General features: G+C 41.6%; 8 protein-coding genes and 1 long non-coding RNA gene across 10 annotated transcripts; 3 read left to right on the top strand and 6 right to left on the bottom strand.

The window, feature by feature from the left end:
• Window positions 1-2,774: 2,774 nt before the first annotated feature.
• LOC132783774 (uncharacterized) lies at window positions 2,775-3,149 on the bottom strand. The gene is made up of 3 exons (XR_009632190.1): window positions 3,061-3,149; window positions 2,936-2,993; window positions 2,775-2,864 (listed from the first exon to the last, which is right to left on the bottom strand). It is a non-coding gene; the product is annotated as an uncharacterized LOC132783774 (long non-coding RNA).
• Window positions 3,150-4,649: 1,500 nt separating this feature from the next.
• On the bottom strand, window positions 4,650-7,238 carry LOC132795984 (ribosomal L1 domain-containing protein CG13096). The gene is made up of 2 exons (XM_060806974.1): window positions 5,638-7,238; window positions 4,650-5,528 (listed from the first exon to the last, which is right to left on the bottom strand). The coding sequence occupies exons 1-2, from the start codon at window positions 7,156-7,158 to the stop codon at window positions 4,821-4,823; spliced, it is 2,229 nt and encodes a 742-aa protein (XP_060662957.1). The 5' UTR covers window positions 7,159-7,238; the 3' UTR covers window positions 4,650-4,820.
• A 524-nt stretch (window positions 7,239-7,762) lies between these two features.
• Window positions 7,763-10,024, bottom strand: LOC132798180 (U3 small nucleolar ribonucleoprotein protein MPP10). The gene is made up of 3 exons (XM_060809975.1): window positions 9,826-10,024; window positions 8,027-9,767; window positions 7,763-7,965 (listed from the first exon to the last, which is right to left on the bottom strand). The coding sequence occupies exons 1-3, from the start codon at window positions 9,930-9,932 to the stop codon at window positions 7,816-7,818; spliced, it is 1,998 nt and encodes a 665-aa protein (XP_060665958.1). The 5' UTR covers window positions 9,933-10,024; the 3' UTR covers window positions 7,763-7,815.
• A 143-nt stretch (window positions 10,025-10,167) lies between these two features.
• On the top strand, window positions 10,168-11,797 carry LOC132798347 (phosphatidylinositol glycan anchor biosynthesis class U protein). Its single transcript, XM_060810201.1, is given in 6 exon segments — window positions 10,168-10,409; window positions 10,473-10,675; window positions 10,677-10,985; window positions 10,988-11,100; window positions 11,154-11,425; window positions 11,490-11,797. Coding segments are annotated over 6 exon segments (1,281 nt in total). The 5' UTR covers window positions 10,168-10,279; the 3' UTR covers window positions 11,744-11,797.
• LOC132798427 (large ribosomal subunit protein mL51) lies at window positions 11,765-12,476 on the bottom strand. The gene is made up of 2 exons (XM_060810321.1): window positions 12,370-12,476; window positions 11,765-12,310 (listed from the first exon to the last, which is right to left on the bottom strand). Exons 1-2 carry the CDS (start codon window positions 12,400-12,402, stop codon window positions 11,801-11,803), a joined length of 543 nt encoding a protein of 180 aa, XP_060666304.1. The 5' UTR covers window positions 12,403-12,476; the 3' UTR covers window positions 11,765-11,800.
• Window positions 12,477-12,652: 176 nt separating this feature from the next.
• LOC132798262 (adenylyltransferase and sulfurtransferase MOCS3) lies at window positions 12,653-14,281 on the top strand. The gene has a single exon (XM_060810096.1). The coding sequence runs from the start codon at window positions 12,764-12,766 to the stop codon at window positions 14,111-14,113; it is 1,350 nt and encodes a 449-aa protein (XP_060666079.1). The 5' UTR covers window positions 12,653-12,763; the 3' UTR covers window positions 14,114-14,281.
• Window positions 14,282-15,115: 834 nt separating this feature from the next.
• On the bottom strand, window positions 15,116-17,999 carry LOC132798517 (apoptotic chromatin condensation inducer in the nucleus). The gene is given in 6 exon segments (XM_060810439.1): window positions 15,116-15,412; window positions 15,474-15,583; window positions 15,643-15,901; window positions 15,967-16,119; window positions 16,122-16,179; window positions 16,248-17,999. Coding segments are annotated over 6 exon segments (2,313 nt in total). The 5' UTR covers window positions 17,777-17,999; the 3' UTR covers window positions 15,116-15,208.
• A 512-nt stretch (window positions 18,000-18,511) lies between these two features.
• On the top strand, window positions 18,512-19,979 carry LOC132783705 (tetratricopeptide repeat protein 19 homolog, mitochondrial). Of its 2 annotated transcripts, XM_060789049.1 has the most exons (3): window positions 18,516-19,304; window positions 19,393-19,540; window positions 19,598-19,979. In XM_060789049.1, the coding sequence occupies exons 1-3, from the start codon at window positions 18,613-18,615 to the stop codon at window positions 19,847-19,849; spliced, it is 1,092 nt and encodes a 363-aa protein (XP_060645032.1). In that variant the 5' UTR covers window positions 18,516-18,612; the 3' UTR covers window positions 19,850-19,979. The 2 variants fall into 2 exon arrangements, with proteins under 2 accessions (XP_060645033.1, XP_060645032.1); XM_060789050.1 differs by lacking the exon at window positions 19,598-19,979 and having other exon boundaries at window positions 18,512-19,313; window positions 19,393-19,526.
• Window positions 19,976-21,895, bottom strand: LOC132783702 (protein catecholamines up). The gene is made up of 2 exons (XM_060789047.1): window positions 21,347-21,895; window positions 19,976-21,284 (listed from the first exon to the last, which is right to left on the bottom strand). The coding sequence occupies exons 1-2, from the start codon at window positions 21,699-21,701 to the stop codon at window positions 20,320-20,322; spliced, it is 1,320 nt and encodes a 439-aa protein (XP_060645030.1). The 5' UTR covers window positions 21,702-21,895; the 3' UTR covers window positions 19,976-20,319.
• Window positions 21,896-21,951: the final 56 nt, after the last annotated feature.

Below are 21,951 nucleotides of genomic sequence, written 5' to 3'. Positions count from 1 at the left end.
GCGATCTTATCAGCTAATCATATCATATAATCATCTAATCAGCAGCAGATTATTTTCAATTAGTTGCACATTTGGCAGCCATCACACAAAATCCAATATAAATCCCAGGCTCATGCCAGCCTTGTGATATGCTTGGCTTATTAATTCTTCACTCTCTCGCTCTCACTCTCTCTCGGTATTATCACCCTTATCTAAAAGGTATTATACGAATACAATATGTTTAATATCTAGCATCATCTCCCTCTCTCTCACTTCCATTTTCAGTTTGATTTCCACTTACTCTTGGGGGATCGAAATAAATTTGGAAAGTCACAATTACGCACACGAATATGAATACAATTTATGTGGCATTTAACGCCGGTGAAATTGTGCGGAAGAGATTAGGTTTGTTTTTACTTTCAGTAAGCGTTGAAGCCAAATAAAGGTAACTTAATACTACATTTTGGTTGCATAATTAAATTGTTTATTGCAATAGACTGTGTATTAAACATGGATATAACTGGTATCTAGCTAAGTACTTTTGTATCTGAAAATGTTATTAACAAAATGTAATATGCTGGTGGAAGGATGTGAAGCTCTCTTTCCCGTAATCCAGCTGGAGAAATAATTGCTGATGTATAATGAAAACTTAACTACGTACAAACCGATATTACGTAATTTGCGAGGGCGAAAGGGGGAGTGGCAAAATGCAAAATCACAAATTAACTACGTTTCACTTTTACGAGTAGTTTAGAGCTATCTTTAACAGGCTCTCAGATATATGTGAATTATATCGCATTGCTGATCAAGAATATATATACTTTATGATTCTAGCTTCATAAATTTTCTGCTGATAATAAGTTATAATATCCCTTTCAATTAGCAGGTAATCAAGAAGACCAGTGGAATATTGATTATTGATACTTCATACGAAAAATTACCGGCTTTAAGAAAGTGTGTCACAAAACCTCCATATAGGAGAGGTGTCAGCCATAGAAAAATGCACAGTCATCTTATCAATCGTAGAATACTTCACCTCATATTGTCCCCCCTCTTTCCCCTTACCATATGCAAACCGAAACTGTACGTTCCCCTTGATCTTTCCTCCCCTCATAGAGCGTCGCTGCCTGAGCTTTGTATGGCTTCTAGGAGGTGCCAAGAAATCTGGTCGTGATCGCTTGTAAAATACCATGTGGAGCAACTGAAATACCAGGCGAACATAATAGAGCAGCAAGTGGATTCATCTTTGAAAGCTATAAAATATGCCTTGCTGCCATTGGTCAATTTCTCAGAACATGTGCTCTTGGATGTGGATCCTAAGAGCGGGAGTATGAGAGCGTGCACTTTACCACGTGGCGCAAGTGACTTTGTTTGCAGCCACCTACTAGTCACTTCTGTTGGCCTGGCAAGCAAATTTTAATAACAACAGACGCAATTGAAATGCATCCACGTGCCGCAAATGAATTCTGTATTTTCACTTCCTGCTCATTTATATTCTCCTGGTATTTCATTTGCTGACGAGATACTTTTTAACCGTTCAGGTAAACTAAATACCAGGCGAGCAAATTAGAATAGCAGGATAATCTCGTTTTCTCTTCTTTCTACGTGTTTATGTTCACCTAGCATTTCATCTGATGACTTGACACTTTTCTGCAGCTCTCATGACTCGGGGGTATCAAATATTTTGGTCGCGATCCCTAGTTAAATCACACGTGAAGCAACCGAAATACCAGGCAAACATAATAGAGTAGCAAGTGGATTGATCTAGAAATAGAGCCAAATATGCCTTGCTGCCATTGGTCAATTTCTCAGAACATGTGCTCTAGGATGTGGATCCTAAGAGCGGGAGTATGAGTGCTTGCTTCTGATTGGTCAGAAATGAACGTTGACTTTCTGTGTAATTACTTGCTGCTGATTTATGTTTGCCTGGTATTTCATCTGATAATTTGGAAATTTTGAACCGTTCACGACAACTAGAAGTGTTCAACAACGACAAACTAAACGAGTTTCTTATTAACGTGTAACTAGAATACTAGCCTTGTATAAAATTCAAGGATGTTGTGTTTAATACTTACCTGGCAAAAATATTTATATATTTTTTTTGTATTTTTTTTTTAAGTTTTCTATATTGTTTCTTACCTCAATTTTTTTGTATTATTTTCTACTCTTTATTAAAAGTTATACTGTGTCCTCTTCATTTATTTTTTATTACTTATCACATTTATGACTACCATCTTCATTACAATTTAAATAAATAAATATAATACTTATAATAACACAAACTAATAATTTATTTTAACCTGTGGGACGGGCAACATTTATTCTGTGGGCAGTGATGCACGGTGCTGAGAAATGTAGACAAGAAGCATAGTGAACTGGAACGTGGAGCAGTTGAAATACCAGGCGAACATAATAAAATAGCAAGTGGATTGATCTACAAATATGCCATTGGTCAATTTGTCCGAACGTGTGCTTTAATATGTGGATCCTAAGAGCGGGACTATGCGAGCTTTCTTATAACCACGTGGCGCAAGTGAATTTTTCTACAGCTACCTACTAGTCGCTTCTGTTGGCCTGGTAGAATATAAGAAAATTTCATTAGGCCTAGATTTCTTGTAAAATGCTACTTGAAATGAATTCTATATTTCCTCTTGCTGTTCATCTATGGTCTCCTGGTATTTCGTATGCTGACGAAGCACTTTTTAGCCATTCATTGGAATAATTAGTCGCTTATATGTACATAAATGAGTAATAACGCTTTATTTAAAATTAAATAATTAGTACCCCAAATCGATCCTCTCAGAGATAATTTGGCAGTTGATTTTCCTTATTTTCAAGAATTATATTTAATAAGTTAACTTGCTGACCTCTTGATATAATGGTTTCTGAATATGCATGGGAAAAAATTGTGTTAACAATTTTTGTTGTTTACAGATTGCATACTGATTTAAATTACCTTTGGAATATAAGAATTTTTCTCGCCTCTGCAGAAAATAATTGAACTGATCCTGAAGCTGTGATATGAAAGAAGAGAATTATTTAATTGTATTCGATTAACAATGTGACAAATGAAATACTTACCGGCCAGGTGAACGAATTACAATATTCTCCATATTCAAATCGAAAATAAATCAAATTTTTAATGAAAATGTCGTGCTTACAGATTCACATTTAATAATGAAATAAATGGGAGTTTAATAAAGTCAAGACGTGCATAAATAATATAATATATTTGTAAGCTTGCTAACCACAATGATTAATAATACTATAAAGCAATATATTTATACCTACATATAAGCCGCACGGTATGAAATAAAAGTATATTAAATTGTGACTTATGGCGACAATAATAAGAATTTACTATATTTAAGTAATTAATAAGGTAATGCAATAAATGAAAATACTTTTAATAACACAAATTCAAATTAAAACATATATATGTATATATATAAGCAATATTTAAAGATGTGACTCACCAGACATGTTGTCAATACGGAAGCATTTACTCCGAAAAACAATTTGGGTTTTATGGCAGGCAACAGGCAGTTGGCAGCTTTTGAACCGCTAATGATAATGTGTCTGATAAAAGCTTTACAATGTTTTTACATGACGTGGCCAGCGACATTTCATCCATAAATTGCGCTCTCCGTCTGAATGGAATGTGATTTTTAATCTCTGCAGCATGTCCTTCCCACATACAACCACATCTACATACATATGAGGGGGTGTTTGGGGGTTCACCTTAACGTCTGACACAGTTGCGTAGCACTCCAGGAATGCCATAAAGCTAATTAGGACGGGGCTAACTTTAGCCGTGTGCCACCTTTCTGTGCATCTTTTGGGGTAGCCTGACCTTTTGACCTTTCATTATTATTAACCTACACATAACATATGTATGTTGAAGTAGTTCGCTAGCTCACACAAAACGCATGAGAATTGCTCATCCATCAAAAAGAACTTCAAAGACTTCAATATGGCATTTGGCAAAACTTGGGAAACAGTTTCGAACAAGCTAATTTATGTATTAGATTTAGTACTTATTAAGTACGACCACGCGAATATATACAATGTTTATATAACATATATATATACTTACTATATATGCAAACGCATACTCGATTATTATGGAAATTGGCTGCTTGATTATCCACAGCCCCTACAACACAGAGCTGTGTGCACTCAAGTGCATTTCACTTTAGCAAGACACGGAACGCCCGTAGCGAGAGAGAGTCTTGGCATATTTTGTTAATATCCCCACTAAACATACATACATACACTACTCTATGCACGATGATAGCAGCATGTGCATATTTTGATTCTATGGACAGCAAAGACCACAAGCAGCACAAAGCAGCCAAGGCATGACATGCTGGCATTTTAGCCTTTCCTTTGTATTTCGTTTTCCACACATTGATACATTGATGCAACATAAAGGATGCGTTTTTCCGTGCTACACATTTAAATCAAATCACTGTGAATATTTAGACAGTTTGCATACTAATAATACTGTTTAGTTAAGCAAATGATCCGCACACAATTGGACATATGCACATGAACAGATGTATCAGCTTTGAACAATTAAATACTGTCCATTAAGCGTTAATAGCATATTTCCAATATTACAATTAAGAATTATATGCATAGAATGTGCGTATCATTTGAGTTCATGGTTGATTTGCTTTACAGATCTCTAATGAAGCTGTAAAAATGTTTATTTCTTATATAAAACATGGGTTTCTTATCTAAAATTGTTGCATCGTTGTTAGGCAATACATAAACAATGTAAATTGCATATACAAAATAGAGACTAAGGAAGTGCGACATACTTTAATTCGCTTCTTTTACTCTTCATCATCCTCATCATCGTCCTCATCATCGTCCTCATCATCATCATCATCCTCGTCATCTTCGTCCTCGTCCTCGTCAACGTCATCATCATCCTCCTCAACATCCTCGTCATCGTCTTCCTCTTCAGCTTCGACTTCTTTAACTGCCGCTTCTTTGCGTGCCTTTTTCGCTGGCACAGCTGCTTCTTCCTCATCGTTCTCGTCCTTGGCATCGGCCGACTGCAGCGCCAGACGCTTCGCACGCACTTCTGCCTTGTTCTTCACTTGCTCATCGGTTAACTTCACAAAGTTAACATCCTTGGTAAGTGCGAATCTGGACAGCACTTCGTTGGCCTGCTTCTTCAGCTTCAACATACGCTGCTCACGCGGCCCGACCACGTAGGGCGCATCTGCAGGTGGGGAGCACATGCTGATGTACAATGGCAGTGCCGATGTACCAACCATATCGATTTTCAAATACAACGAGCGAATGTTTGCCAAGCCACCGGGATACACTTGCTGCAGTTGATTGACAACGGTCTCCACATTCTCTGCAAGCTGTTTGCCGCTGAACTCATGATTGCCCACTGGAATGGCGGTCAGATCACCCTTGTGCAGCTGTCTGTAAGCTGTGCGACAGAGTGCACGCGTAATCTCCTTTGGCAGGTCGTCTTCCTTGCTCAGGCGCACGGCGTGCAGGACATTGCGAGGCTTCTGTGTGCCCTGTGAAATATAAAAATCAGAATATTGTTAAACAGTTAGAATCAGTTTGGTATAAACAATAATAATAATGAGTATATTAGGTGACTGCATTAAAGTATGTGGTACTAACCTGACCGAGGAAAGCGTGGGCTTGACCAGAGATGCGTCCATCACACAAAAAGTAGTCGTAGGTATTGAGGAATTTGCGCTTTGCCTCAAAGGTGCCCATATCATTGCGCAGCTGATTGAATGGCACCACGGTCAGCTTCTGCTCGACGCCCGCCTCGCGGAACAGATCCTCATAGTGTTGCACTGTAGGCTCATAGTCGAAACGTGCGCCACGCTGCAAGTCCGTCACAATGATAGCCACATCGTCATCGCTGCCCACGAGTGAATTCTTTAGCGCCAACTTCACGACACGCTTCGGGCAACTGGGTATCTTATAGCTGCACACCTGCAGTATGTAACGATAATCTTTGAAGATCGATGCGGACTTTTGCTTCTTGACCTCTTCGGCTACTTGTGTCTTGAGAGCATCGCAAACTTTTTGCACATTCGCCGAGCTGACAATCGAAAAGAATTGTTCCTCATCAAATGGCTTGAGCTCATACTTCAACTCAATCTCTCTCTTGGGCTTCTTTTCAACTCCATTTTCTTTCGCAGCTGCTCCTTTAGTTTTTAGAGCCTTACCCAGTTTTTTGGTAACAGGTTTCTCTGCTTTGCCATTTGCCAACTCTTTTTTATTTGAGGCTTCTTTGTCAGACTTAGCTTCCTTGGTAGGCTTGACTTCCTTGGCAGGCTTAACTTCCTTAACAGCCTTGACTTCCTTGGCTTTTTTGGCAGGTTTAGTTTCCTTAATAGGCTTGATCTCCTTGACAGGTTTGGCTTCCTTGGGAGTAGCCGCAATGCTCTCTTGCTTTTTCTCCTTCTTTGCAGCCTTCTCTTCAACGACGGCTGGTGATGGTTTTGCAATATCCTTCTTTTTGCCTCTAGCTTGGCTTGTCTTGTCTTCAGCCAAATCTGTATCCTTCTTGGCGGATTTCTTTTCTTTTGGAGCAGCTTCTTCCACTAACTTCTTCTTGATGACTTTCGGTTTAGCTGCTGCTTCTGGCTCAACAATTGGAGCAGCTTTCTTGCCACCTTTCTTTTTAGGTGCTGCCTCAACAAGTGTTGGAACATCTACAGGTTCTTCCACAGCCAACGTCTTCTTGCCGCCTTTTGTTTTACGAGGGGCTACCGCAACTGGCGATGGCGTGGGTGCTACAACCAATGGCTTCTTACCCACTTTGGGCTTCGGTGTTGCTGCCACCGGCGACGCCGGCGCCGCAGTCACCTTCTTGCCGCCTTTTGCTTTTGGTGCTGCTGCTACAGCAGGCGATGGCGGAGGTGCTAGCACCAATGCCTTTTTCGATGCTTTGGGCTTCTCAGTTGTCTTGTCTTTTGAGGCCTTTTTCTCAGACTTTTCCACCACATTTTTAACTTCTTTCGACTTCTTCGCCTTTTTAATGTCAGCTACAATATCAGCGGCGGCAACAACTTTTGCTGTTGTTTTCTTTTCTTTGGCAGCCTTTAATTTTTCCTTGGAAACGCCCTCAATTTTCTGCGTTTTACTCAGCGATTTCGGCTGTGGAGGCTTTTGTACTTTCACCATCTTATTCGCAATTCGCGTTTAAAAAATTAACAAGATTTAAACAAAACACGCCAACACGTGCTATAGAGTTATTGTCAGGGTGACCGCACGTTGTATTATAAAATATACTAGTTGAAGACGAATAATATACTAATTATATTACTGTAATTGAGTGTTGTAAAGCATCACTTTGGCGCAAATTCAGCCGCATTTAAATACATGATCAGAAACAATATAAAATATATTATAACCCTAATATTTATCTTTGGGCAGCATAAGATTATGTGATATTTATATTTCGTCATGCCACTTTACAGAAAAAAGTTATTGCTATTATTGAAGCCGCCTTTTTATTTCGGGACACATCTGAGCGCTAAAAATAAACCCATTGTGCGTTGACACGCGTGCCTAATAACAACAGCCACCCATCAAATGTATGTCCTTGTGCACCCCCGCAGTTGACCTGGACTTGCTTATGGCACATGGCAGCTCCCATGGCGCTTCAAATTAAAGCGTTCCATAGAAAACACAGCATTTCTGGCCTGGCTCTCCACAAGGAACCGTCGCATTTGGCGACACGTGACTGAAGCACAACAACAAAAGTAACTTATTCGCCTTCAGTAACTTCTTGTCAAATATAATTAACATTTATTAAAGACCTAATATGTTAGTTACAAGTTACAGTTTGAGTTTTTTGGCATTCGCTTTCGAAGTGTCCTTTTTGGGACGTTTACTGCCAACCGATGCCGTCGATGATGTTGTATCCTGCAGCTTATTAAAGAAAGCCTTTGATGATTTAAGTGCGCCCTGATCATTGCTGCTCGTAATCTGCAATTGATAATAAATGCATTAATATACAATTCTATTTGGTGTAGTTTTATACTCTTACCTTTTGCACATTTCGACTCTTGGTAATCGATTTTAATAACTTGGCGTTCGCTTCACGCTGCGTGGGCGCCTTGCCTTCCTTGGCACGCTGCAGATCACGTTGCTCCAAGGCGATGTTGATGGCGCGTTGTTTCTGTTTCTTCTTGCGACGCTCGCGATTCTTGTCGGTGCGCGTGCGTTCCGTTTTGCCCAACGGCGTGTGCTTGGGACCACGGAATACCTCCTCGGGTGCCAAAAGTTTAGCATCGCTAACGGCCACAGGAGCCACTTCTTCCATGTGAACGGCAGGCGTGTTAGTGACAATCTTAATCTCTGGAGCGACCGGTTTGGGTGTAAAATGGAAATTGGAAAGGGCGTCAAGCTTGAGGAAAAGTGTGTGCATGGCACGTTTGATTTCTTGATGCTCCTTGGACTCGGCTGTCGTACTATCATCTCCATCGCGATTGGGATCAAGTTTCTGCATCTCTTGTTGGTATTGCTGTTCATAGATCTGAGCCAGCGACTGCTTGGATTTCTCCTGATCGAGCACCAACTGCTTACGATATTCTTGTGCCGTTTGCACGGGTCGCACAGTGCGCTCCACATCATCCCAAGCCTTGTCGCGGATGCGTTGCTTAATTATATCCTCGATGGTTTCGTTTTGTTCCTCTGTTATTGCTGCCACCGGGCGCGTCGTCGAATCAAATTCCAGAATCTCCTCCAGCAGCGAGTTCTGCGGCCGATTTCCCGCCTGTACTTCACCCCGCAGTTGCCATGGCTTGTCACCCAGCACCACATCCTCGTAGTCACGTATGCGCTGCAGCAATCGCGTCTCACGCAATTCATTTGAAGATTGTTGCGTAAACTTTGATTTCTCTTCATCCTCAAGCTGGCTTTCATCTTCATCTTTCTGCGAATCCGAATCGGAATCACTAGCAGGTTCAACACCACTTTGAGCAACAAAGTCAGCTTCATCGATTTCACTTGCCACCTCATCTGGCTGCTCTGTCGGCTCTACATCATCTTCATCTTCATTATCTTTTTCCTCCTCCTCGCTTTCACTTTCATTGAAAAAGTCTCTGGCTTTATCTTTTGGCAGATTTTTTGCTGCCTCCTCTAGCTCCTCATCCATATCAAAGAAGTCCGCATAGTTTACATTACCATCGTCGTCATCGTCCTCTTCATCTTCAGTTTGCTCGCCAACTCCCAAATCCTCGGCGTAATGATCGATGCCCTCTGTATCGTCAACGGGATTTTTGTTATTCTTTTGTCGCCGCATTTCCTTGGCATCTTCCTGTTCCAGAAACTGCTTCATTTCATCCAGCTTGAAGAATGTGTCATCAACCACTGATTTCTTGCCACTCTTCTTTCCGAGCTTCGCCTTCGTTTGCTTTGATTTCGCTTTAGGTTCATTGAAGCCTTCAGAGTCTTCTTCCGATTCTGATTGATGCTGCGCCTCTTCATTCTCCTCATCGCTTTCCTGTCCAGACAACTTCTCTGCCTCATCTTCATCCTCGTCGTCGTCCAGTTCAATGCCCAAATCCTGTTCTCGTGTCGCCATAAGTTGAGCTGCCTGTTCCACAAACTGTGGCAACATTAAAGCATTGCGTAGCTCGAGTTGTTGCCAAATTTGTTCCTCATCCATTTGGTCCAACACCAACTCAGGTAAAACGTCCTTTTGATTCGCCACATCGCTACTGACGCTCAATGTATACGTTTGCTGTATTAACTGATGAATAGCGCCCACTTGTTCCGGCTGCGGCCTAAAAGAAAAACATTTCTTGAAACACGTGCGCGGTTTAGTCGAGACTAAAAACAAACTTTAAGAAACGATCTGCATCCTGAACCAGCTGGTCGAAGCTTGCAGAAATCTCTTTGAAAGTGCTGGAGCTTAGACTAGATTTCTTAGATCTATTTTTCGTAGCCATTTCATGAAAATAGCGCTATTACAGAATTTATTTATACGAATTAAATAAAACACTGAAACAGGCACGAACTGTGCAGTGTGACCGTAAGTTTAATTTGAAAATATACAGTACAACAATAAATTGTAAACAACTGTACAGTTTGATGCGTATTGGTACACCGTGAAATCAAACAGCTGGTAATTATTTTAGTATTAAAGAAAACATCATTTTTACATTTTTTACAATTCAGCATATGGTCACATTGATAAAAAGCCGTCTTCAAAATACCAAAACATTTGTTAGGAGTATTATGTGTGTGTTGCTTTAATTGTAAACTAAAGACCATAGATCTCAATTTCCGGCCAACCATGGACTTTAAATGCTTCAAGCTACTAATATTGGGCGGTGCCGTACGTCTGTATTTCAGCCGCACCTCAGTGGCAGCGTTAATTGGCAATCGCGTCGAGTTTGCGACTCCATTAAACTCTTACAAGCGCAGTAAGTACACCATTTTATACATATATTATATTTCTTTTAGCCGTCAACTTACTTTGTTTTCAGTACAAGAAGGTGTCTTTCTGCTGCAGCAAGGTATTGATCCGTATAGTGGAGACCTAGTACATGAGACACCCTTGGTCCTAAAGGCTATATCAAGTCTTTTCCTTAACTATGCCGCGTTTCTGCCGTTGCTTTACATTCTCTGTGATTTGTGCACTGCCACATTGCTCTATTCGATGAGTCGTAGTTTTGTTGCACAAAAAGCTACAGCAACAGCGGAAAGAAAGCGAGAATTACGACAAGGATTCTATAGAGTTGCAGTACAGTGAAAAAGATCACTATGACATTGCCAAGATGGTGCTGGTTGCTTATCTGTTCAATCCACTGACTGTGATGAGCTGCATTGGACTCACATCAACGGTATTAAGTAATCTGCTACTGGCCTCCTTTCTATGTGCACTGACAAGGCGCCATCTCTTGGTGTGCCTCGTCCTGTTGGCTTTTGAGACTGTTCGCAGTCTTTACCCTGTAGTGCTCATTGCACCACTGCTGCTAATATTTGCTCGACGCTCTGCCGGCTTTTGAGCATTGCTATATTCCTTATCTTCGCCAGCTTCTGCTTGGCAATTGCCGGAGCCAACTTTTTGGTCATGAATAGCTGGAACTTCTTAGACGGCACTCTTGGCTTCATGTAAGTGTGGCCAAAGATCTAATTTACGATGATTATCATTCTTATCTTTGTAGTTTTTATTTCCGTGATTTGCAACCGAATATTGGACTCTTTTGGTACTTTTTCACTGAAATGTTTGAGCACTTCCGCACTATGTTTCTGATCACATTCCAACTAAATGCCACTGTACTATATTTAGTGCCATTATCCATTAAACTGCGTAAGGAACCGATGCTTCTGGCCACCGTTTTGGTTGCCCTCATGGCTGTCTTTCGTGCTTATCCCAGTCTTGGCGATGTCGGATTCTATTTGGCTTTAATGCCGCTGTGGCGACGTTGTTGGAAATGCAAGTTGAAGATTGTTGTTAATCTCTATACGTTATTAATATGTAACTTCTTTTAAACTTCTAGTCATGGCCCATGGCTTTGTGGTCTTCACTTTCTTCTTGGTCACGTTGTCCATGATGGGATCGCTATGGCATCTTTGGATCTATGCTGGTTCAGCAAACGCCAATTTTTACTTTGGTGCAACACTGGCCTTTTGCACTGGTCAAATATTCCTAATAACGGATTTGCTTTTTGCGCATGTGAAGCGCGAGTTTTGCCTTTACAATGGGCAGAAGATAATGATTGATGGCGAGGAAGCGCGGATACTGCTAGAGTAATAAGCTGGACATAAGCACACATCAATTAAAAGAAAACATTTTATTTAAACATAGCATTTACTGCTTGGAGTATCCTGTTTTTGTTTTCCTATTTAGGAATTTGTATAGATACAAGATGCGTTTCTCCATCTCTCGCCACTTGGTGGGACGCGCTATTGGATATTTGGTCTTCTCCATTAGGCGACGCTTCCGCAGCAACACCTGATACTCATTACCGGACACGCCACGCAACCACGAGGGCACAGAATACAGCACTCGAGTGGGATGCAAGCGATCGTTGCCCAAGATGTCGATGTAGTCATTCTGGCCAAACAGCGCACGCTTCTCCGACCATGCATTCTTGGGTCGATACACGGGCATAGGTAGCTTTTGACCATTGTCTAAATGCGGCAGCAGACCACTCTGGAAAATCTTGTCCTTGTAGCCATAGCGTCTCACTGTAGGACCGCGTGCCCGACGCTCCGCATGCGACAGCTGGCGCACTGTTGTGGTTGAGCCCAAGGGTAACGTCTTTGCTCCCACGATCAGCAGCTTTTGAAATGTATTTGTTAGCCAAGACATCGTTGCCTGCGTGTTTTAATTAATGATTAGGTAATTGTAAATAGACAAATTATAAGCGAACATACTTTTCTGAACAGCTGTTGGTGGTCGACAAACATTAAGTTGTTATCGCCGGCTTTCGATAACAGTGCACAAAATACCAATATGTAGGAGGAGCTGCAATAATTATGGAATGGTAATATTATTGGTAACAGTTATTTATATTTATATAACGTTATGAATTATTTAAAATACCAATAACATTTTGTTTTATCGTTAATAGAAAAACTGAGAAAATTAAAAATAATAATCAGCTGTTGATGGCTACTAGACAGTGACTTGTAAGCTGAAGTGCCATAACAATTATGGTATATTTCTAATTGCAGCCACACTGATAACATCTTGGTGGACAAACAAAACACGAAGTAAAATAGTTTCTATTTCTTCATAAAGTGAAGAAAATAATTATTTAACGTACCAATGATTGATGACGAGGCTGTGAACAATGCAAAGGAAAGGCTGCGTCAGGAGATTGCCGATTTAACAGCTCAATTAAATGCCAAAAAGCAGAGACTGCGAGATTTGGAGGCAACAACTAAAGATGTTGATGACGACAGTAATGCAGTGAGTCCAAAACAAAACCAAAGACCGTTAACCAACGATGACATTGCGCGCTACAGTCGACAGCTGATCTTGCCCGGCTTTGGTGTGGCCGGTCAGCTGAAGCTAAAGACCAGCTCAGTGCTAATTGTTGGCGCTGGTGGCTTGGGATGTCCAGCGGCACAATATTTGGCTGGCGCTGGCTGTGGTCATGTCGGACTGGTCGATTATGATCGCGTCGATAAGAGCAATTTGCATCGACAAACACTGCACACAATCACACGCATTGGCATGGACAAAACGGAATCTGCCAAGATTGCATTGGAAGAGTTGAATCCACATTGTCGCATCTCATGTCATACTCGATTACTCAGTAGATTCACAGCCATGCACATCATACGCGACTACGACGTCGTGCTGGACTGCAGTGACAATGTGGCCACACGTTACTTGCTCAATGATGCTTGTGTGATGCTTCGCAAACCACTTGTCTCGGGAAGTGCCCTCAAATTGGATGGCCAACTAACCGTCTACAATTTTGGCGTTACGGGTCCATGCTATCGCTGTATTTATCCTGTACCGCCGCCACCTGAGGCAGTCACTAATTGTGGAGATGGAGGTGTTTTGGGTGCCGTGACCGGGACCATTGGATCGCTGCAAGCGCTGGAGGCCATTAAGATCATAGTGGGGCTAGGCGATGTCTTAGCTGGACGGCTGCTCATTTTTGATGGCAGCACATTGCAGTTTCGTAACATCCGCATACGCAGCAAGCGTGAAAATTGTCATATCTGCTCTCCCCAGCCGCTTATCACGGAACTTATCGACTATGAGCAGTTTTGTGGCATGCATGCCACCGACAAGGATAGTCCACTGCAACTCCTTGAACCGGAGCAACGTATCGATGCTATGGATTACAAGGCTCTGCAGCAACAACAGCCAGCACATTTACTCATCGATGTACGTCAGCCGGCGGAGTTTGAGATCTGCCAGCTGCCTTCAGCAGTTAATGTTCCATTGGCTCAAATTCTGGACGACAGTTATCTGAAGCAGCTGGGCTCACAGTTGGATAGCAAGGAGTTGCCCATAGTAGTATTGTGTAGGCGGGGCAACGATTCTCAGATCGCTGTGCAGCACATGAGAAATCGGTTCCCAGATCATTCCATACGCGACTTGGAGGGTGGACTTCATGCGTGGTCCAGTCAAGTTGATCCCAGTTTTCCTACTTACTAACAATACATATAATATATATGTATATATTTCTCTCTTATTTCTTTATGACAATTTTCTACGCAATTTTATAGTTCATTCATTATATTAAATGGATTTGGCCAAAGTGGAACTTGGTTATTGAAAACTAATTTTTCTTTTCAACTTTTGCGATATTTTATATAAGAATATCAATATATCTCCTTCAATTTGTAAATGTTTATTAATCAAATAAAATGTGTTTTTTTTAACGATTCGTACTCGTTTTGCACAAAAGATCTTAAATCCGTAAAGAACTATGGGCACTACTTTTATATAATTTTTTCGATGTAAGAAAAATTCCATTTTAGAAATTGCAAATGTTTTATATTGGATGATAGAATGAGTTATATACTTTTTTTTGGCATGGTCACAAACTTGCCTTGTGTGATTTAAATTATATTTCTAGAGGTTTTCATTAAAATTTCATTTAATTACAAGTATTCAATTAATGCTTCTGCAATTACGATTTGAATATTTATATATGTATTTATATAGTTAATGTATATATTTTTAAACACTTGCAGCGAGCGAGAGTTATTGGGGCTCCAGAGACATAGTTTATTGGGACTCCACGAGTGTTGAATCGACACCTGCTGTTCATGTTCAAGTAGTTCTTGTTGTTGTTGTTCTTGTTGCAATTGTTGAGGATGCACGCTGTAAAAAGCTACATTTGGGAAAGAAATCAAATCAAGTTATGCATATATATATTATATGGTAGGTAAATAGAACAGCAAATATATATAGAGGGGAAAAAAAGAAATCGAAATTTCAAATGTTATACTTTTCTTGGCGTTACCGTCTTTTGGAAAAATATTCAACTCGAACTTGGAGATTTTCAACTTCAAGTTGAATACTTTAACAGGTCAGAACAGAACGTTGCAAAAGTGCAAAGGTAAAGAAAATGTTGGTTGCATGAAGCACCCCTTGAAATGAAGTTGCTGTTCTTGTTTTTGCTTGCGTGCTGTTTGTTTTGTTTGTTTAAAATTTGGTTGTCGAGATGACTTCATTTCTTTGTTTATTTTTTGTTTTGTTTGTTGTTGTTGTGACTGGTTGTTGATCTTGTTCATTAGTTACGGCCTAGTAACGTCGTCGCTCACGATCACGATCACGACTGCGTGAACTGCGGCGCCGATCATTCGACCGGTTGCTACGTCGATTATCTCGTTGACGATCGCGATCCTTTTCACGTTCACGCTCTTTATTTACACGCTCCTCGCGTTCCTTGATACGCTGTTTGTGTTCCTCGATGCGCTTTTGACGGAACGCCTCCTTTTCCGCGATCTATCAAAGCAAGAGACAAGGTTATTAAGGGAATCTGTTACAAAATTTAAGTTTTTCTTACGGCTTCCGGTGTCAAGGGCAGCCAATATATGCACGGTGTGCCCTTGGTTTTACGAAATAGATCATCTAATAGTCTGATTGGTGGTTCATTCTCCTTTTTTCTTCGATTTCACCGCTGCAAAAAAATATAATTTATAGTAAATTTTTTATGGTTTCATTTAGTTGTTAACCTGGTGAGCCACTTCTGCTGCGTCCATGGCCATGATGATCACTGCGCTCGCGATCGCGTCCACCACGATCCCGTTCCCTAGAGCGTTTCCTATCCTGACCACTGCGTTCCGCTTCATCCGCTCCGCCTTTGCCACGTTCCGAATCGCGCAGACGTGAATCGACCCGCTCCTTGCTGCTACGACGTCTGTCATTACTTGATTTGTCGCGATCGTTGGGCTCCTTTTTGCCAACATCCCATTCACGTACAGGACGAGCAGGCTGTTTGAAATACAACATTTATAGAATTAGTTATATATACACGACAGTATATATAGTAATTTTACCTTTTTATCGCTAGCATCTAAGCGAGACCAAGTGTTGCCTGCGTTTTGATTATCTCTGGTATTGTCCTGTGGATACTTGGGAGTTTCGTTCTTCGTCGATTGTATTGCTCGATCCATGTCTGTGCGACTGCCGAAGTCAACATTTAAGCACTTTTGGGATTCGAGACCGGCCAACGTACTCCATGCAACGCATGACGCGTTTCAATGGCTTCGCTAAAGAAGTTGGCGAGAAAAGCAAATGTTAGTTATGAGTAACAGAAATGCAATCAACAGCGACTTACTCTTCTGTGGCATAAGCAACATAGCACTTAGATTTGATGCGATCAATCCAGAAGCCATCGTCATCAACGATTTTTCCAGTGCGCGCCAACAAACCTTTCAACTGCAACACGGTAAAAGGTCGCACCAAATTGCTGATGTAGAGCACATGACTGGCGCGATTTCGGGCTGGACTTGGAGAGCGGGCAACGACAGCCGCTGGAGCAGTACCAGCAGCAGCTGTATTTACTGATGCATTTGGTGCATTCTCAACAACGGATTTGTTGTTTAGCGTTTGCGAAGCTGGCGTTTCTTTATCATGCTGCTGTTTCGATTGTAGCTTCGGTCTTTGCTCCTCATCGGTCTCGTTGCCCTCATCGCGCTCCTTAGCCGCCACACGCGTTAACTCGGGCGTCAGCGAATGCTCATCTGTCTCATCATGGTCACTGGTGACCAGGCCCTCTTCCTCTGATGATGACTCCAATTGCACATCGCTCAATGGCACTGGATTCACCACATCAGCTATTATGTTCTTCAACGAATCCGTTGAAATAGCCAGCACTGGTTGCGTGCGTTCCACAATTTTCTTGCTTAGCCACTTGCGCTTGCGCACGGATCGTTGAAGCGACGTGTTGTTGCCTGGCTCGTCTTCCTTGTTTGCTGCTCCCTTATCTGGATGCTGCTCCGTTGATGTTACCGTTGCTGGGGACGCTGATTGTTCCGCTTGATTCTCCTTTTGCTCATCAGTTTGCAGTGACAGTTTGGAGGCAGAGTCCGATTTGGGCTTCTCAAGGTTCCGCACTTCAACGTCCTCTGTTTGAATGTCTAATACATCGCTTGTGGTTTTTAGTTGTTCCTCATCCTTATTTGCTGTAAAGCTTAAAGACGAAGCAACTTTTACCTCTTCCATGCTCCGTTCATCATCATCATCATGGCTACCCTTTCCCTTGACCTTCCCTGTTCCTGTGCCGGTGGTGTCATCTTCGTGCTGTTCCTTAGCTGTCTCTTCTTCTTCCTGCACTTTCGATTTTACCGGTAATTCTGATTCCGACTTCTCTGGCTGCGGTTTGGGTTCTGCCTCTGTAGACTCTTCAACTGCAGCAATTTCCTCTGGCTTCTTTGAGTTCGATAAATTATTATCGATATCAACGCTCTTCTCGACAGTCTCAGCACCATTCTCAATTTCCTCTGGTATTGTTTCTACTTTATTGTTGTGCTCAACGCTTTTGTCGCGTTGATTGCGCTTTTTGGGTGTCGTACGTGTGCTGCGGCTTTTGCGCACTGGCGACGGCGACTGCGATGGTGCCGCATGCTTTTCCTCACTTGAGGCACGTTCCCCTTCACCGCACGACGCGCGTTCTTCATTGATTTCTTCAATTATTGGTGGCGCTTTTGTATCTTCAACCTTCTCCTTGTCAACCTTCTCCACCACTACCGTTGTCTCGTCCTCGGTTTTCTCATTTTCCGAAACTTTACGCGATCGGCGACTACGACGTTGCACCGGCAATGGAGCAGGCGACGAAGATTTTTTTCGCTCGCTACGACGTCTCATCGCAGTCTGTAGCTGTAAAATCAAAACGTTTTTCACACACTTCGTTTGTTGCCACTATATAAACGCGCACTATAAATAAATGCGATTATTATTTATATTATGTGCGATGTCACGAACACACATATATAACTTGCTACCTATTTTGCGGCGTGCAACGTTTTTGCTTTGCTTTGGTAAAAGAAAAAATTTGTGTTGCCAATGAAAAGCGTCAATCCGCCATCGAAAAATGTAGGGTTGCTTTTTGGCATAGAGGTGGAGCAATATCGATGACACTATCGATTTCTATTTATAAAAAATTGATATAGCAAATATCGATGTTTTTTGCGCTAATTACGCATGTAAAAGGGCGGGTCATTTAAAACAGCATTTTGTTAATAAGAGTAAATGTGAATACAAATTTGGTAAGTGATAGCACTTGATAGCTAGGCACAGAAAAAAACACTTCTGGTATTGCTTACGACAGTAATGTTATTTATATTTTTAATTATTTGCAAAATCGATGATTATCTTGTCAGTCACCAAACACATTGCTGCCGCATCGATAACAAATTATAATCATTAGTAATTTGTTTATTTATAAAAAACTATTAAAAAACTAGAAATTAAAAGAAATATAATTAGTATGAAATAAGCAAAAATCAGTAACTACCATGATATATCAGAAAATTAACTTATAACTTTTGTTTACTCAATTAGGCGAAACAATTTTATTCGCTTCTTTACAACACTGAATTGACGCATATTTCGTAATTGAGAACACCAACAACAACAGCCAACAAAATCGCATCTAAAAAAATTTTATAGTTTATCGTTTGAACAATGCATTAATAAGAAAAATGTTAGTGAAGAATTTTAGTAAATTAACACAAATATTTGGCCGACTCCGTTATGTGCGTAGTCCATATGACTATTCAATTGGCATTCATCAAAACTGTCGTTTGAGATTCGACGGATTGCGATCATTATGCATTATTCATCCAAAGGAGCAGCAACGGCAACGTCAAAAATCCTCCAGCTCTTCTCCACCTCCAAGCCTACTGTTTACGGCTGCTTTCAGTTTCAATTTTCTGCTTGGCGGCAGCAGTGATAAGGACGAAGAAGATACACCCGAAGCGAAGCTAATAAATACGATAAAACGCTCGATTCTCTGCATACAAAACGATCAGTATGATAAGGCGGAGCAAATGTTACATCTCGCCTTGCGCATGGCACAGGATATGCAGTCCTTCAAGGGCATTACATATGTCTATGATCTGATGGCAAATCTTGCTATGGAAAGAGAACAGTTTCGCAAAGCAGAAAAGCTTTTTGTGGATGTAATGAAGCGCCTTATGTCCGATGGCCACTCGGAGGATAGTCCAAAGATTCTGCACATTAGCTCCAAAATCGCTCACATGTCGCAGCTACAAGGCGAGCTGGAGAAGAGTTTCCAGGGCTTTACATGGACTCTGCAGCGATTGGCCAAATTGGTTCAGAGCATGCCAGAAGATAATGATATCTTGGAGTTATATGGCTTGACAAAGAACTGGTATTGAAGGTTGTTCCATGTTCTACACAGCCTAAAAGCATAATAGACAAAACCAACTGTTGTTAAATTAATCTTTTTTTATTTACAGGTTTGGCCAATTGTTGATGAAGCAGGGCAAATATGACGAGGCGAGGAAGCTCTTCAAAGAGGCGTTAGATATCCTGATTGGTGTCTACGGCACACTTAACGATGCCTCAGTGACCATCTTAAACAACATCAGCGTTGCTTATGTGAATGTAATTGATCTATTTGTTATTTAGATGTATTTGACTTAACTAATTTAATTTCGACAGCTGGAACAGTATGCGGAGGCCAGGGAAACACTGTTGCAGGCTTTATCGATGGCCAAAGAGCTGAAGGATACCGCCCAGGAAGGCATTATACAGGCTAATCTGGGACTCGTATATCTGCGTGAAGGTCTTCTCAAGGAGGCCGAAAACTTTTGTAAGCTCGCTTGGAAAACGGGCAAGAAACAGGAGAATGCTGATGCGATTGAGCAGGCCGAGTATTGTCTCAACGAGATTAAGAGCTGCATGAAGAACTAGTTAACCTCGAAAGCAACAAACTTATATACATGTTTTATAACAAGCAAGATATGTACCACAAAAAATTTTGTATTGCAATTCTTCGGTTGACCCAGCGACAAAAGTTATTAAATAACGTCGTACAAATTTATATTGTAGTCACATTTTTACTGTTCACGATTGACCGAGTTTTCTTTTTATTACTTAAAGTTATAGCGAACTTTCAACTAATAATCACCACCACATACAAAATGATTTCGCTTATTAAACGCTCAAATAATTTATCAGTAGAATCAGAAACAAAAGTTATTTAATAACGTACAAAATTATATTAATAGTTAAGGTTTTTCACATTTCTCTTTTACTATTCAGATGCCCAAGTGCTTCGCAGCTTTTCATTGCCAATTGTATTTGTTGTTAACGATTAAAGTACATTTTGAGTAATTTTTATTGAAGACACGCAAAATGAGTTATATTTAATGATTTTGCAACTATTCAAACTTGGCTATAACAATCATCAGAGCCACGCCAGTAAGCAGGGCCAGAATTTCCTTAATCGATTGCTTCAGCTTTGTCGACTCCTCCAACAACTCGGGCAGCACACTGACTGTGGCAATGTAAATGAAACCACCAGCGGTGAAAGGCAATACCCAAGGTGCTGAGCTGCCATCGCTGCTGCCCGCACCCAAAAGTGCCAAAGCAGTGCCAGCTAAAGCTCCCAACGCTGTCACCAGCTGCAGCAACATTGCCTTGCGACGCGAGCAACCCGATTTGATGAGTATCGCAAAGTCGCCGATCTCATGCGGCACTTCGTGCAATAGAATGGTGATGGTGGTCACAATACCAATGCTGTTGCCTGCCAAATAGGAGGCACCAATAGCCAAACCATCGGTAAAGTTGTGCGCAAAGTCAGCGGCCAGATTCAGATAGCCAGAGATCTCCACTTCACCCTCGGGTTCAGCTTTCTTAGCAGCTGGTTTACCAGCTTTGCTAGCTGTGGCTTTTTTCTTATCGCCAGATCCGGGTTCCTTCTCCTTGGGCGCTGGCTTTGGCTTGGGTGCACCATGGCTGTGACCATGACCACCGCTGCCTCCCTTAAGTATACGCACCAGTTTTTCTACGGAGAGGAAGGCAATAATACCGCCGAGCACCCAAAGACCAACGCTCATATCATGGACATGCCCATGACCCTCGCCTGTCTTCTCATGATGATGATGGTGGTGGTCATGGTCGTGGTCATGTCCATGCTCGCCATGTGTATGAGGATGTGTGGCGTGGGGTATCAGGTGAAGGAAGGCATCGCCAAGTAAACCGCCGGATGCAAAGGCCAGCAAGACTTTGAGGCGGGGCTTCATCGCTTCGCTGTTGTCCAGTGGAATAATGTAAAGCAGCACAAAGGGAGCGGCACTGATAAGCAGCGTGGAGCCAATTGAGTGCAGCCAAATACTCTTCATATCTATACGAAATGAGAGATTAGAATAACAACGAGCACTTTTCGTTATCGAAAGCTTCTCTTACCCAACGTTGCCGGCTTCGCATGCTCGTGATGCTCATGATGGTGATCATGTCCATGGTGATCGTTTTCGTGATGATGATCATGTTCATGGTGATCATGATCATGGTCGTGATGATGGTGATCATGTCCATGGTGAACATGATCATGGTCGTGATGATGATGATCGTGTTCTACCGGCGGCGCATTTTTCGGATCGAAATTTTCATTTGCTTCGCGGGAGTATTTAAAACTGGCTTTGCCTTGACTCTGGCATAGTTCTGGCAAGGAGAGCACAATGGCAGTCAGGAGGATGCCTAGCGCAACTTTCTGATAAAAATGAAACCTTGACGGCTGCACATCAGCCAATTGTTTAGACATAGTTGGCTGTTTTCTAAATCAAACGCGTGTGTATTTCTTTTTTGTTGTGACGTGTGTGTTTTTTCTTTGCTTTCTGTTTGCTTTCCAGTGTGACCAAATTTCGTATAGAAAGTGCCGGCACTGACGAAGATGGTTAGAAAACTGTACAGTTTGATGAATACCACTGAGTTGTAATCGATAAGCACGCCATGCCCACCAAATTGACTTTATCGATAACAAGCGCCAAACGATCTAATTCCAAATCTAATTC

The sequence above is a fragment of the Drosophila nasuta genome, chromosome 2L (assembly GCF_023558535.2).
Source record: "Drosophila nasuta strain 15112-1781.00 chromosome 2L, ASM2355853v1, whole genome shotgun sequence".
In the NCBI taxonomy this organism is placed as follows: Eukaryota; Metazoa; Arthropoda; class Insecta; order Diptera; family Drosophilidae; genus Drosophila; species Drosophila nasuta.
The sequence above is the reverse complement of the archived record's forward strand: the minus strand, read 5'-3'. Positions and strand labels throughout refer to the sequence as shown.

Coding starts and splice junctions, on each gene's coding strand:
- LOC132783705 (XM_060789049.1), top strand. CDS start 18,613: ATGTTAGTGAAGAATTTTAGTAAATTAACACAAATATTTGGCCGACTC. Junction 19,305..19,392: donor TATGGCTTGACAAAGAACTG/GTATTGAAGGTT, acceptor TTTTATTTACAG/GTTTGGCCAATTGTTGATGA. Junction 19,541..19,597: donor TCAGCGTTGCTTATGTGAAT/GTAATTGATCTA, acceptor TAATTTCGACAG/CTGGAACAGTATGCGGAGGC.
- LOC132798427 (XM_060810321.1), bottom strand. CDS start 12,402: ATGTTTGTCGACCACCAACAGCTGTTCAGAAAA. Junction 12,311..12,369: donor ACCAACAGCTGTTCAGAAAA/GTATGTTCGCTT, acceptor TAAAACACGCAG/GCAACGATGTCTTGGCTAAC.
- LOC132798262 (XM_060810096.1), top strand. CDS start 12,764: ATGATTGATGACGAGGCTGTGAACAATGCAAAGGAAAGGCTGCGTCAG.
- LOC132783702 (XM_060789047.1), bottom strand. CDS start 21,701: ATGTCTAAACAATTGGCTGATGTGCAGCCGTCAAGGTTTCATTTTTAT. Junction 21,285..21,346: donor TGCGAAGCCGGCAACGTTGG/GTAAGAGAAGCT, acceptor CATTTCGTATAG/ATATGAAGAGTATTTGGCTG.
- LOC132798180 (XM_060809975.1), bottom strand. CDS start 9,932: ATGGCTACGAAAAATAGATCTAAGAAATCTAGTCTAAGCTCCAGCACT. Junction 9,768..9,825: donor GATGCAGATCGTTTCTTAAA/GTTTGTTTTTAG, acceptor TTTTTCTTTTAG/GCCGCAGCCGGAACAAGTGG. Junction 7,966..8,026: donor AGAGTCGAAATGTGCAAAAG/GTAAGAGTATAA, acceptor TATCAATTGCAG/ATTACGAGCAGCAATGATCA.
- LOC132795984 (XM_060806974.1), bottom strand. CDS start 7,158: ATGGTGAAAGTACAAAAGCCTCCACAGCCGAAATCGCTGAGTAAAACG. Junction 5,529..5,637: donor CCCACGCTTTCCTCGGTCAG/GTTAGTACCACA, acceptor TATATTTCACAG/GGCACACAGAAGCCTCGCAA.